This window comes from Anabrus simplex, chromosome X (genome assembly GCF_040414725.1).
Source record: "Anabrus simplex isolate iqAnaSimp1 chromosome X, ASM4041472v1, whole genome shotgun sequence".
In the NCBI taxonomy this organism is placed as follows: Eukaryota; Metazoa; Arthropoda; class Insecta; order Orthoptera; family Tettigoniidae; genus Anabrus; species Anabrus simplex.
The window spans coordinates 185,909,854-185,925,900 of NC_090279.1; the positions used below are offsets into that span (position 1 = coordinate 185,909,854).

Consider the following 16,047-nt stretch of genomic DNA (forward strand, 5'->3'; position numbering starts at 1 on the left):
CAGCAGTGTTGTGGAAAACGTAGAAGCAGCAACTAGTAACTTCGGGAGCGGCGATGCAGTGCTTATCATCGGTGGGACAAACGACGTAGCTCGCGACGACGCCAGGAATGTAAGATCACAACTTAAACATACACTAGGGAAGCTGACCCACACTAACGTTTTTGTAGTGAACGTGCCCCACAGGCATGATTTGAGTAGAGACTCGTGTGTGAACATTGAAGTGGACAAGGTCAATACAGATATTGTTAAAATTTGTAAACATTTTCGGAATACTCAGGTTATTGAATGCAGCAGTTTTGAGAGATACTGTTATACAAAACATGGCCTCCATCTAAACAATTCAGGTAAACGGAAGATAGCAAATATTGTTCTAGATTTTATTAATCTTAAGATATGTACTGTAAAACAGGCAACTCCCTTGAGTTATAATACTGACCAGGAAAACTAGTAGAAAGAGCCAGCTGTACTTCAAGCTGGCTCCGTCAGCTAGAAAAAGAAACTCAGGATAGTAAGGAATTTCAAGTTACCCAATTGCAACAGTCAAGTTTTAGGGAGGAAGGGGGTCTGAGATTGCTCTTGGTAAACTGTCAAAGTGTAGTAAATAAACAATTAAAATTCGGTACATTGATGGAATCTTATGAGACTGATGTGGTGATAGGAGTGGAATCGTGGTTGAAAGAAGGGGTGGGTAATAGAGAAGTATTTCCAGAAGGGTACACAGTCTATCGTAGAGACCGAGGAGATAAAAAGGGAGGGGGGGTGTTTATTCTGGTGAAGGAAACTTACTGTTCACATGAATGGTTTACCGATGAAAGGGATGAAATATTAGGGATAAAATTAGTTTGTGATAATATGAAGGAGGTGGGAATTATAGGAACATACAGGCCTGGAAGAGAGGAAAGAGACATGGAAATCTTTGAAAAAATAATAGATTATACTTGTAAAAACAATAATAATGATATGGTAATAATTGGGGGAGATCTAAATTTGCCTGAAGTTGAATGGAAAGGAGCTGCAAGTGAAGCCCATGAACAGAAACTGGCAAATAAGTTAATTTGGGAGGGAGGATTTACACAAGTAGTACAAGAACCGACTCGTCTCAATAACTTACTAGATGTATTCTTGGTTAAACCATGGGAAATTGTTGATAAAACTGAGGTAATTGAAGGAATAGGAGACCATAAGGCTGTAATAATGGATGTAGGACTCGTACCAAAAAGGCTTAATAAGAGGGCTACACAAGACAAGAAATTGTACAGAAAAACTAAAGTTGATAAATTTGGGACTTACCTTAAATTACAATTCAGTTGTTGGATAAGTGAAGGAAGTAACGTGGATACACTTTGGGCTAAATTTAAAGGAATTATTTGGGAAGGAGAGAAGAGATTTGTACCTGTTAAGAAGGGTAAAATGACCTCAGACCCTGTTTATTATACAAGGGAAATAAGAAAATTAAAAAGAAAATGTAGAATAGTAAACAGGAAAATCAAAGAGGGTAGGGAGAGTAGAGAAACTAGAAAACAGCTAATGAGGGAACTGAATAGAGTGAAAAAGGAAGCAAAAGAGAATTATATGAATGGCATACTTCAAGAGGGTAATGACCACAAAGGGAAATGGAAAAAGCTGTATTCATATATCAGGAATCAAAAAGGAAAAGGAATCCAAATTCCTACAATGGTGGGAGAAGGGGGTGAACACTATTTAACAGATACTGAGAAAGCAAACCTATTTAGTAGGGAATTTAGAGATTCAGTAGATGATTGTCAAGAGTTGGAAACCGAAACAGAAGATAGAGAGGGAGAGAGACAGAGGGAAACAAGAAGCTTCTCATTCACAAACGAAGATATTTTCAGAGAAATCCAACTGCTTCAGCAAGGAAAAGCAGCAGGAAGTGATCAAATTACTGGGGAGGTATTAAAGACAATGGGGTGGTACATAGTGCCTTATTTAAAATTTCTCTTTGACTATGTCATAAATAATAGTGTAATACCAAAGGAATGGAAGGAATCTATAATAATACCAATTTATAAAGGAAAGGGTGATAAAAGGAAACCAGAGAACTACAGACCAATCAGCCTGACCAGTATAGTTTGTAAAATTCTGGAGAGTTTAATATCAAAGTACATCAGAGGGATATGTGATGATAAAAATTGGTTCATGAGGAGCCAGTATGGATTTAGAAAGAAATATTCTTGTGAGGCACAACTCGTAGGATTTCAGCAGGACATAGCAGATCAGTTGGATTCAGGAGGTCAGTTAGATTGCATAGCCATAGATCTTTCCAAAGCGTTTGATAGAGTGGAACATGGAATATTATTAAAGAAATTGGAGGGAATAGGATTGGACGTAAGGGTTACACGTTGGATAAAAGCATTTCTAAATTCAAGGGTTCAGAAAGTCAAAGTAGGAAATAATGTATCTCAGGAAGAGAAAGTTTGGAAGGGAATTGCACAGGGTAGTATAATCGGTCCGTTACTTTTCTTAATATACGCAAATGATTTAGGGAACAATATAACATCAAAAATAAGATTGTATGCAGATGACATAATTGTTTATAGAGAAATAAACAACATTGAGGATTGTTCAGAATTACAAAGGGACCTTGATAGTATCCAACAATGGGTTGAAGAAAATAATATGAAGGTTAATGGAGGCAAATCAACTGTTACAACTTTTACAAACAGGAGCTTTAAAACTGAATTTGAATATACTTTGGATGAGGTAGTTATCCCAAAAGATGGCAAGTGCAAATACTTAGGTGTGAGATTTGAAAGTAATTTGCACTGGAAGGGTCATATTGATGACATTGTTGGGAAAGCATACAGATCATTACATGTCATAATGAGGCTACTTAAAGGATGCAACAAAGAATTAAAAGAAAAAAGTTACTTGAGTATGGTTCGTCCATTATTGGAATATGCAAACAGTGTTTGGGATCCTCACCAAGAATACCTAATAAAAGAAATAGATAGTGTGCAGAGGAAAGCAGCAAGATTTGTAACAGGGGATTTCAGGAGAAAGAGTAGTGTATCAGAAATGTTAAAGGAACTTGGGTGGGAAACTTTAAGTAAGAGAAGGGAGAAAACTAGACTTACAGGATTATATAGAGCCTATACAGGAGAAGAAGCATGGGGAGATATCCGTGAGAGGCTTCAGTTGGAAAATAATTATATCGGCAGGACTGACCACAAATATAAAATTAGAAGGAATTTTAGCAGAAGCGATTGGGGTAAATTTTCATTCATTGGGAAGGGTGTGAAGGAGTGGAACAGTTTACCAGGGGTAGTGTTTGATCCTTTTCCAAAATCTGTACAGATATTCAAGAAGAGAATAAACAGCAACAGAGAAAATAAATGAAGTGTTAGAGGGCATTCGACCGGTGCAGGTTATTGTAAATAAAAAAATGTGTGTGAATAAATTAATTCCATCCCCTGGTCTAAGGAGTTTGGACAGCCAAAGTAGGGGACTGCCTGTAGGGGTGAAGTACAGTGGGGACTTCGAGGGCCCTGGGACCGCTACGGTAGCTGTGAAGGCCCTTCAGGAACTCTGAAAAGTGGTGGCAAAAGGGGCTCTGGTTAAGACGCAGCAGGTCGTTATACTACTTAGGATCCAGAACGGGTAAAAAAAAAAAAAAGTAAATAAATAAATGCAATGTAAATATTAATGTTATACCAGTTGTATAGTATCATTCGAAGTAATTCCACATACTGTATATCAGTTGATTATATTTGTAAGTAGTACAGGAGATATTATAAGTAGAATTTTGTAAACAATATAAATTTATTAAGGATGAGCTGTGTGTTTAATAGAAAACATTGTTAGCGTAAATTGTATAATATTGTATTATAGGAAAAATTTTCTTCTCTTGTTAATTTAATATTTAGTGCTTGACAATAATGTATTTTAGTGTACCATTTGCCACCGAGGTAGACACCTCATTTGCAAATAAAGAGATTTTGATTTGATTTGATTTGATTTGATTTGAGGAATCCCACAAGGTGAGCTTCAGAGGAATAAGCTTTCCTAAAACCGAACTGCCTTCTATCGAACCAGTTATTAATTTTGCAAACATGTCTAATATAATCAGAAAGAATGCATTGCCAAAGATTACATGCAATGCATGTCAAACTTACTGGACTGTAATTTTCAGCTTTATGTCAATCAACCTTTCCTTTATACACAGGGGCTACTGTAGCAACTCTCCATTCATTTGGTATAGCTCCTTCAACCAAACAATAATCAAATAAGTACTTCAGATATGGTACTATATCCCATCACATTGTCTTTAGTATATCCCCTGAAATCTTATCAATTCCAGCTGCTTTTCTAGTTTTCAACTTTTGTATTTTATTGTAAATGTCATTGTTATCATATGCAAATTTTAATACTTCTTTAGCATTAGTCTCCTCCTCTATCTGGACATTATCCATGTAGCCAACAATCTTTACATACTGCTGACTGAATACTTCTGCGTTTTCAAGATCCTCACATACCGGGCGAGTTGGCCGTACGGTTAGGGGCGCGCAGCTATGAGCTCGCATCCAGGAGATAGTGGGTTCGAATCCAACTGTCGGCAGCCCTGAAGATGGTTTTCCGTGGTTTCCCATTTTCACACCAGGCAAATGCTAGGGCTATACCTTAATTAAGGACACGGCCGCTTCCTTCCCATTCCTCGGCCCTCCCTGTCCCATCGTCACCATAAGACCTATCTGTGTCGGTGCGACGTAAAGCAAAAAAAAATCCTCACTACACACTCCCCTTGTTCATTAATTATTCCTGGAATGTCATTCTTGGAACCTGTTTATGCCTTAAAATACTTGTATATACACTTCCATTTTTCACTAAAATTTGTATGACTGCCAATTATGCTTGCCATCATGTTATCCTTAGCTGCCTTCTTTGCTAGATTCAATTTCCTAGCAAGTTCCTTCAATCTTACTTCCACAGCCACTTCTAACTCGATTTCCTTCCAATCTGCACCTCCTTCTTAGCCGCTTTATTTCTATTATAATAAGATGGGTCTTTACCATTCCTTACCACCTTTAAAGGTACAAACCTGATTTCACATTCCTCAACAATTGCTTTAACCCATCCCAGAGCCTGTTTACATTTTTATGTACCGTTTTCCACTGATTATAGTTATTACTTTTAAACTGCCTCATGCCTGCTTTATAAGTCATATGGTACTGCCTAATAGTCCTACTTTTAAGACTTTCCTTTCTATCACATTTATTTTGAACTATGACAAAAACAGCTTCACGATCACTAATACCATCTATTACTTTGGTTTCTCTATAGAGCTCGTCTGGTTTTACCAGCACCATATCCTGGATATTTTTCCCTCTAGTTGGCTCCATCACTTTCTGAATCAGCTGTGCTTCCCATATTAACTTATTTGCCATTTGTTGGTCAAGCTTCCTGTCATTCCCATTTCCTTCCCAATTGACAACTGGTAAATTCAGATCTCCCACTACAATCACATTCCTTTACATGTCGTTTCCCGCATAGCTGATTATCTTATCAAATAATTCTGAATCCGTATCAGTGCTACTCTTTCCCGGTCTGTACACTCCAAAGACATCAAGTTGCCTATTATCTTTAGAAATGAGCCTTACACCTAGAATTTCATGTTTGTCATCCTTAACTTTTTCGTAGCTTACAAATTCTTCTTTCACCAGAATGAATATCCCCTTTCCCACCATTCCTATCCTATCTCTATGATACACACTCCAATTCCGTGAGAAATTTTTTGCATCCATTATATCATTTCTCAGCCATGATTCAACTCCTATTACAATACCTGGTAAATATATATATATATATCTATTAAATTACTCAATTCTATTCCTTTCTTTACATTACTTCTACAGTTCAACACTAACATTTTTATGTCATCCCTACTTGATTTCCAGTTCCCTGTTCCCTTATCACCGCTCCCTAGGCCACTGCGGTTTAAGTGAAGGCCATCTGAGCGCAGACCCCTATCTCCTACCCACCCATTAGGATCTAGAAATTTCACTCCCAGTTTCCCCACATACCTAATCACCCTCCAGTCAGTATCCCTCCTACACAGTATTCCACGGATAACAATCTCAGCTTCCTTAAACTTCACTTCTTATTGGGACACACAGGATGATGTGAAGACAGTGAAAGACTGTCATTCTCTATCTCCGTGACTAACACGCAGATATTGAAGGTGGGCTTTTATCTGCCTCTGAAAAATTGACTACCGTAGTTACTCTATGGTATGTAACTGCACCTGAAGTTATTCTTCGTTTTCTTATTTTGATTTTATTCTATTATTCCAATGAGTGTTTTGTTTTGACAGGCAATGAACTGTACATTGTGTCTCTGTACCGCAAACAAATATTTTCTCCTTTGTACAATAATTTTATTTTTTTCTGTGATGTGAATAAAAACTTATATTCCATATTCCTACAATAGATACTACTAAGATATTTCAACTTTTTTTTTTTTTTTGCTTTCGTACAATATCAAACACTTTGCAACCTAAATTCGACTTTCAAAACTCATTGTTAAAAAATAGGTAGTGCAAACGCTTAGCGTTACCATATGGCAACATCAAATATTTTATGACCTAACGGCCCCAAAATTCTGAAACGTGTTTTATTAGTTTATTTTGGTCTCAAATATGTGGCAAAACACAATAAATAAGTAAATCTCAAAAAATATATAAATTTCAGGCATTAATGGGCTAATTTATGTAACGTACGGTGGTACTTTTGATGGATCTCCGAAAACCGTAGAAGTAGTAAGGGAAACGTTAAAGTAATACTTCCGAAGACTCCAAGGTTCTTTAGCATTACTAAAGGTTGGGCCCAACACGAGACGAGCTGCTATTGGTTAACAAAATGACGTCACAGTAGGAGCAAAGCAGCCGAGCCCAGAGCGCGCAAATCAGTAGGAATACCATAATACCAGCAAACATTACAGTTTCTCAGAACTAACTGCAGACCAGACATAAAGATTACTGCTGTTATAAGATTGAAAGAGAGTACAACATAGTAAGTTTTCATTATTTCTATTACGAATAAGACGTAAATGTAACATGACGGCACACTGTCCAATGCTTGAAATTTATTAACATTTCCAAGTTCCTCTATTTAGTTTGAGGAAGATTACACACTCTCAAATCTGTAAACATAAATATTTGGAGATATGAAATATTTGCAATATTAAATGTTGACAGCAGAACTTCCATAATGGAACTACCGTATGTTAACATACGATATACTGACTCACTTCCACAGGTTTTGAGATTAAAGCTTAAAACATATTTTAACAGCAGCAGAAGTAAGTTCATATTCGAAACCCTGGATAGATATTCCCAATTTTTAAAATAATAATAATTTTGTGTGGCTATTTCTAGCCGAGTGCAACCCTTGTAGGGCAGACCCTCCGACGAGGGTGGGCGGCATCTGCCATGTGTAGGTAACTGCGTGTTATTGTGGTGGAGGATAGTGTTATGTGTGGTGTATGAGTTGCAGGAATGTTGGGGACAGCACAAACACCCAGCCCCTGGGCCATTGGAATTAACCAATGAAGGTTAAAATCCCCGGCCCAGCCGGGAATCGAACCCGGGACCATCTGTACCGAAGGCCAGTACGCTGACCATTCAGCCAACGAGTCGGACACTTTTTAAAATTAAAGAATAAGAAAGAACAGGAAAAACACTTAATCAGAACCCAGTCCTACCTGTCAGATCAGATGATATGAAGTGGTTGCTTTTGGAGATGAAATCCACTGTCGTGCCTTTTGCCGATGAGCTGCAATGAATTTTTCAGTCCTTGCCCGAATGTTAATTTGTTGTATGTGTATAAATATTCTCGTTCTCTAGTGGTACAGTGGGGAATTTACTGCTGATTATTTGACACACTTTGCGTATAATATTAGGTATGCGTGACAGTTCAGCACGTCCGTGAGGGTCCGTGAAAATTAACTCAAATTCCTTTATTTGGTTTAGCCATTCTTCCGATGGAACGAGTAGACCTCTCCGAGATAACACTTCTATCCATCCCAGAGGGGCTGTAGCAGAAGAAATGGAAAGGATTTCCCTAGTGGAATTTCCCATTGACCTGTCATAATTTCTTCCACGGTAGACGATGTAGTCGACGAGGTACCGAAATCCCTCTGCTGTACAATCAGGGGTCGTTGTGGATTGCGATGAATCATTAAAGGCACAGTTTTCTGTCGCAATGTCCCAAATTTCTGTCTCACCCTCAATCATGCATAATGCTTCAGATATATCCGGTAGCATATCCACAAGTTTAGACGTCGGTATCACATTATCATTTTCTGAAATCACCACAGCTTTATTGGATAATGGAACATTTTCTGAGTTCGCGTCCAGAAGTAACAATCTCAATCTAAATTTCACCTCGGTTGGTAGCGGATGTTCATAGAAATGTCCGAGTCCTCTTATCTGAGAAAATAATTTTTCCAGACAGTCTTGGTTTAATCGAACAGTCACTTTATGTTGAGATATTGGAGATCACTAAAAAGGCCAAATAATGAACAGATGGTCGTCACAAAACCTTTCTGAAATGGGAGCAATTGACTCGATTTACCAACTCTCATCCATTCACAGTATGTGTACAGCTGCCTTAGAATTCCTTCTTGGACCTGATGATCATTACCGTACCCGCTTACGAGCTTTTTCTTATCATTAGGTGTTCCTGCACTGAGGATATCAAATGAGTCATTTAGAAGCAATATGTTCCTCGCCAGGCATAAGGAAGAGAATAGCTTGCGCCGTATGATTAGAAAAAAGCTGGATGCCGAAGTACACTCACTGGCGCTCCCTTCCTTTTACATTATGTGTTGCAACGAGAATTTCGGACAGATCTTCATCTCACCGTGGTCTAACATGACCAACTTTTCAATGATTTGCTTTGTAACAAGGATGTTTACTGTAAGAGTCAGCCCATCATCTATGAAATGATTTCTCATTAGCTTGTACAGGTGTGAAACATCAGCAAAGACCCTTCTGTGGACTTCGGGGGATTCAGAAAACATGTGTTAGTATGAGTAACATTCAGTTCTTTCCACAAACCTCAATTTTTAGGTCCTAGGTCGGACACCATAGCAACAACACTATACCCTGCAACTTCTACGGAGCATACAACATTGTGAAGCAAATCTGCAGTAATTTGCAGGTCATACTCAAACAATATGGGTTGTTTCCATGCAGAAAGCAGTCCACAAGCCATTACTACCTGTACATTGCTGTATGGACCAACAATGCCATCTTCTTCGTCGTAGCAAACTCTATTGTCGACGTTCATTTCATCAAAGCAGATCACACACACGCGCTCCAAAGTAGGAAGTCTTTCTGCTTGAGCTTTCATTAGTAGGAATACGTCGTTGATCATTCCTTTTCGACAGTGGAATGAGCGATTTACCCATCTTTTTAGAGTAGATATCCCGAGCAAAGGGAGTCCTTTATTATGTAAATAAATGTAACATTTGCGAGAAACAGCACGCAATGCTACTGCCTTGCATATGTCTTCTCTGGCCCACTTGGCCTGCATCTTATCATTCAATACAATTTTAATCCGAGTCCTGTAAAGCAGTTTGCCCAAAACGCGACTAATTTCACTCTCCACCTTCCTATCTTTTTAATATGACTTTTCTCTTAGCTCTTGTTTTGCTTTCTTCAGTTCTTCATTCAGGTATTTATTTTTTATTTGTAATTTAGTGCACATGAGAACTAATTTCCTATTTTGCTCTTCCAGTGCCTTCACTTTCTTTAAAAGGAACTCTTTTTCCTCTGAGGTAATATCTTCAGTAGCCAAAGACTGATTGATTTTTCTTTTCTTCTGAGATACATTCTGAAGAGTCTCTATAGCTCTCTTCTTAGTTTCTCTGGCTAACTGCCTCTTCGATCTGTTCTCCATTTTTTGCTCAGAAGACTGTGGAACTGATAAATTTCTTACGAATAATTGTGCACTTACCGGGCTACTACTGTAAATGCTACCGGGAAGGTTCTCTGTAGGTACTGCATCATTTTTCAAGATCTTCCTGGGAGGTAAATGCAGTAATTCTGCTCTTAAATCGCGAACATAACTGGCTTCAGTAAAATGCCGTGAGCACACGGTAGAAGTAGCTACATTGAAGACATCTTTCCTTTTACATTTTTGTATCCAAACTTTTTGCAGGTCTGAAGCTTTAGGAAATGAATGATACACGATATCTGTTCCTTTCGTCTTTCTGCTGTATGACAGACAGCCAGTTACTGCACATCCAGGCATTGTTGTCAGTTATTCCGAACAGCTATCATCTGCTATAGCCTAACACATTTAAGAAATTTTATTGATGATGATGATGCTTCTTGTTTTAAGGGGCCTAACATCGCAGGTCATCGCCCCAGAAATTTTATTCACACTGAAAATTTTGCAAAATGACACGCAAATATATATACTACAATGGTACTATCAACACACAGAAATTTCACATACAAATATATACACTGCAATGATACTGTGAATACACAGACATTTCACACGCAAATATATACACTACATTGATACTATGAACACAGAAATTTCACTCCAGCTACTATTACACTGATCACGCAACTAACGAAAAGAAAACAAGTGCACCTCACTGCACGAAACACAGCAACTTAACATAGATCTCACAGAAACGAGCTATGAGACACACACACACTACGCAAAATACAGTAGGCCACAATATAAACCAATAACAATATACGGAAATAAATTACATATAGATATTACGAGGAAATCCTTTCTTTATAAGACAGGCAGCGATAAACAACAAAATAAGATACACGGGCAGTTGTATGCTACACAGTTACGGTGCTCCTCATGAGCAGGACGAGGGGAAACTAACATCTACTTGATATGGGAAAGACTAATAAAGACCTGGCCACCATAGAAGGAGTTACAGCAAAATTCCTAAAGACCATAATGGGCATCTCAAAATACACGCGTTCCCGCCTAACATACGAACTAGCACAGGAACCCTTCCTTATTGAAGAACTGAGGATAAAACTACCAATGCCATCCACAAAGAATGTAGCAAGGTAGTTAGAGTAAGAGGTAGGGATCACGCGCAGGTCTCCCCACCACACTTGGCCGTCGGTGACGTCAACGTGAACCCTCAGCGCCTTGTCTTCTGTATGAGGTAGGCTAATACACAGCTGTAAGCTATTCTGTTTTAGCCACAAGTTAGAGATAAGAAAACTTCATTCATATTTTAACATCACCTCACAAAAGGCATTCCACTTCACTATTACAGTAGAGTAATAATAGGAAATCAAATACAGTGTGAATCCAGCAGTGTTTCTGAAGTATTTCGATCTGTATAAAAGGTTTAAACAGTGCTAAAACTGTGATCGCAGTGGAATGACCATTCCATATGTTCATGTTCTCAACACCTATGATAACAATAACAAGGGGCTCTATTTGTTACAGACTCCGACATTAAAGCTTGGTGACTGCAAGAAATATGTCCCTTGTTACAAGCAATATTGGGAAACTGCTTACACTGTCAACAACACAAACAGCAAATGTTAAGAAACTGTCCACAAAACAAACAGTACAGTAAATGTTCTCCTCCAAGTGCCAGGAACTGACAAATTTCCCATTAACATTAGATAGGCCATATAAATTAATGAGCCTGTATATTAACATTCTTAGCACTAGTTTCGTATACAACATAATAAACTGCCATTCATAAAAAAATAACAGGTATGTTATACAAAAAGTATAATGTTGATATTTAAAAAAAGGAATATCAAACTTATCCCTAGCATCAGTGGAATTTCTTTGCTTTTCTTCTTTCTTTATCAGTATTGTATTAACTGAAACCCAGTCTCTTGAATACTTTTGTTTAAAGCGTCCATTCGAAAAAAAGAACGGCTTCTCACGAAGCAACTTGCAACCTCATAAATTTCGGGGAATTTCTTCTTCAGGATATCCGTAAGGTTTGGGATGATGTTAGAATCCTCTTTCATTTCTTTCCCGTGGTAAAATTGGAACTACCGAGCTCGATAGCTGCAGTCATTTATGTGCGGCCAGTATCCAGTATTCGGGAGATAGTGGATTCGAACCCCACTGTCGGCAGCCCTGAAGATGGTTTTCCGTGGTTTCCCATTTTCACACCAAGCAAATGCTGGGGCTGTACCTTAATTAAGGCCACGGGCGCTTCCTTCCCACTCCTAGCCCTTTCCTGTCCCATCGTCGCCATAAGACCTGTGTCGGTGCAGCGTAAAGCAACTTGCAAAAAAAAATGGAACTCTTTTTGAAATCTAATTTCCACCCCTTGTCGTTTGACCGGTTTTCTCTCCATAATTGCTTTCTATATCGAGGTTCTTCTTCTTTACCCTAAACGCTACAATATAGCCAGTGAAGTTCTCAAGCAGCTCATCACGATCCTTGGTTTCGCGACTGTCCTCGAGCTGTTTTACTAGCTCTTCAAGGGCTTTAACGTACCCTTGCTCATCCTCCGGTAAAGAATAGGATGTTGCGGGCTCAACGCTGGCCTTAGACTGGCACACAATATCCAAGTTTTGATAAAGTTCATCAGTAGCATGTAACATATTTGGGCGTAATGTTTCATAATCTTCAGGAGAACAGATGAAATTTCTTATCACCTCGGAAGCATTGAGACTAAGAAGCAATGATCTCACCTTTCGCGTCACAGCTGTCGGAAGAGGATGGTCATCCGAACGCTCGAAGATGAGAAAGATAGCTTTCGATAACGTCTTGATTACTTCTGTCACCATTTATTTAGGTCAGTGGCTTTAGGGAATGCCTGAAAGTGTATGTTTCGTTCCTTCGTGTGCCTGCTATGATTTGTGCAGCCTGCAATGGCATGACAAAAAAATCCTGAAAAGTGTACGCTATTACTGCTTTTTACGTTTTATCACATAAAATAAACACACACGGTTTCTTATACACCACAGATATGTTACTATCGTGTATTATTAGCACCTAGCTTCTGCGTGCACAGCGATTCTTATCCGAACTACCTCTAGCTCATTCAGAGCAGATTCAACGCGAGGGTCCTGCGTGACGTCACAGCTCTGCTTTGCTACTGCGCACCTCTCTCGTGATCCCTACCTTGTATTCTACGTACCTTGAGAATGTAGAAGCACACATACCGGAGAGGTGGAAGAAGAGAGAAGAAATTCCGCTAGAGTTCTACAGCACAGATGCCATGTTGGATCGAAAATGGACGAACGCCAACCAGAAGCTAAGACATGAGATAATAAAAGTAGCAGTGCATGGGTACCACCATAAAATATGTAAAAATATGTCTTATCACGACCTAAATGAAAAATGTGAGTGCTCGTTGTGTGACCAGTTCTGTGACATATATCACATCACAAGATGTAAAAACAACGACAAATCTCTATGTGATTATAGCAAAGACTAAAACGGTCAATATTCGTTGTAATGCACATTCGTGCACTTTTCTAATAATAATAAAAACTAACGTATATCCTGCGCAACCAATCTGCGCCACCCGGTAAAGACTCAAACAGAGATTAGCAGCCTTTGATATCTCGAGAGAGAAAAAAATACAATCGTATTTTGCAAACCTCTCAGTTCGAAAGCAAACCTAAGTTCCAAATATTTTCCTTCCATTCCTCAATTATTTAGTCATAATCTAACTTTTCTGCTCTTCAGCAGACTGTCATCCTGAGAACTGTAAACGTGACTGCGTTAAATCTAATATTTTGATATCTGCAATAATTGCCATTTATTAATGAATCGTGCATATTGTAAATTGCGTTCCTGTTCAGTCCGCGTCGCGAATATACCAGGAATCATTATTGGAAGACCATGTAGTCATGAGTTAAGGATATCTCTGCTAAGCAAATTCAGGTGGAAATAACATGTATAACAAAACTTAAGTACATTACTGAATTACGAATAGCAACGATCATACTCCAACGTGCCCACGTGTTTAGAGTTGTAACGAAAATGTATTTTTATGAAAAAAATCATAATTAATCCATGAAAGTAACAGTACCTTGTAGTCACAGTACGCTGATAATTCAACACTACACACTTCAGACATAATAGTATATTGTAATGGATATAAGGTCGTAAACGACTCGACTGCCTCGAACGAAGCGAATGATCCGGCTCAAAGAGAATCATATGAGCTCTGCAATGAATAATTTCCGTCATAAATTCCGCAAGTGTATTGTGTACAATTTTTTTATACGGAAGTGATCTAATTTAACAATCATAGAAAAGTTTATAGGTCATATTTATTTGGGACACCACCTTCTTGAAAGGTGTAACTTATACAAGAACATGAGTACGGAAAATATGTTCCACTCTCTTTACAGTAGTTTTCAGTGGCAGTCAGTGGTCAATAAGACACTTTCGACATATAAAATAAGAGTTTTGTCTGTACATTGCTCAGAATTTGAAAAAAAATGTTATTTCTGTATAGGTCATGTCCACAGTAACAAGGAAATGCCCTTTTTACTTTTCCGTAATTTCTGTCTGTCTGTCTATATGTATGTATGTATGTATGTATGTACCGTATGTATGTATGTATGTACACGCATCACGAGAAAACGCTGAAGAAAATTTAATGAAAATCGGTAAGTTAAGTCGGGGGATGAACCACTACAACCCAGGCTATAAATCATTTTATTCACGCTGAGTGAAATAGTAGTCTAGGGGAAGGCCTGAAATGTAATTCTCGAATGTTTATATTATTAGTGGTGGTATCGATAAATACTACACAACTAAAGTTATATAGAATTAAATTTCCGAATATTTATGTTTTATACATTTTTACCGTACCGGCTATGATAACACAGATATTCATGAATTTGTGTTTTTGTTGCTAAGTCCATATCAATGCCGAGCCACGAGAAAAGGGTTACTGGTAATATAATTTAATGAAAATCAGTATGTATATTTGGGGAATAAGAAACTATGGGTACAGTCTAAGCTATAAACAATTTTATTCATCCTGGATAAAATTGTAGTTTTGGGGAAGCCACCTAAAGTTTAATTTTTAAATACCGTGTTAGGTTCACCAATTAAAAATCAGAAAACACCCCGCCGAAGTCATATATTTTACTTTTTATTCAGAAGAAAAAACAAGCACTTCTCTATGTCAGCCATTCACATTTTTTTTTTCAACACCCACACACACTCTCTAACCCAGACATCTCTCTCTACTGCCAACCCCATCATATTACATTTAATTTCAAATATGTTACAAACTCAACATCCTCCCACCTTGAGTTGTGGGAACAACTCAACACATCATTTATCCACATAACAATACAAAACTGAATTTACTATACACAATACAAAACAGCAAGATCACCTCTCCCCTTTTCTTGTCTCTTTTGGAACTCAAAATAAATAAAAACACTTGAGATAAATATCACATAGAATAAATGAACACTTGTGAAAAAATATCACTCAATCCTCAAATCTTTTGGGTTTAATCACCAGTCTCCCACTACTAGTTTTCAGTTTGGAGCTATCGGTCGATGATTTAATTGTCCTTCGGTCACTTTCTTTCTTTTCACACAGCTTAAATTGTCTGAAGACATGGTCTTCTGCAGATGTCACTTCGAGTGGGTATACCTTCTGCACCGGTCTCACGAGTACCCCTCTTTCAGTCTTCAGACGAACAAGTCTCACAACACCACCTTTGCCAGGGATAACTTCCATCACTCTTGCCAACGGCCAATTCAGTCTCTTGGGGTTGTCATTGTCTACTAGTACTACTTCATCCACGAAGTGTTTGTACTGACTTTTTGTATGGTGGTTCTTCTGAATTAGTTGTCCAAGATACTCATTCCTAAACCTCAACCTTAAAGTTTCTTTTATTTTCTGTCTATATCTGTATCTTTTGTCGAATCTTACATTTTCTATCATGTCGATATCGGGCATTCCAACCTCCTTGACCTCTTGCAGAAACATTGCAGGGGTTATTGCCATCAGGTCACTTCCATCATTGGACAGGTAGGTAAGCGGCCGAGAATTCATCACAGCTTCGATGTCACACAAGACT

General features: G+C 38.2%; 1 protein-coding gene across 6 annotated transcripts in view; it reads right to left on the bottom strand.

The window, feature by feature from the left end:
* LOC136886283 (zinc finger protein 1 homolog) overlaps positions 1–16,047 on the bottom strand; it is a 134,293-nt gene that overhangs the window by 37,417 nt on the left and 80,829 nt on the right. For 2 of the 6 annotated variants that reach the window (XM_068230646.1, XM_067159009.2), the window contains exon 1: positions 14,026–14,141. The exons of 2 other annotated variants lie outside the window; for them this stretch is intronic. Coding sequence is in view for 1 of the 4 variants with exons in the window: in XM_068230645.1 (XP_068086746.1) it covers positions 14,026–14,073 (48 nt within the window). In the remaining 3 variants the exon portion in view is untranslated. Of the gene's footprint in view, positions 1–7,716; positions 7,839–14,025; positions 14,142–16,047 lie in introns of those variants that run through there. 2 more of the 6 variants (XM_068230645.1, XM_068230643.1) reach the window with 2 other exon arrangements.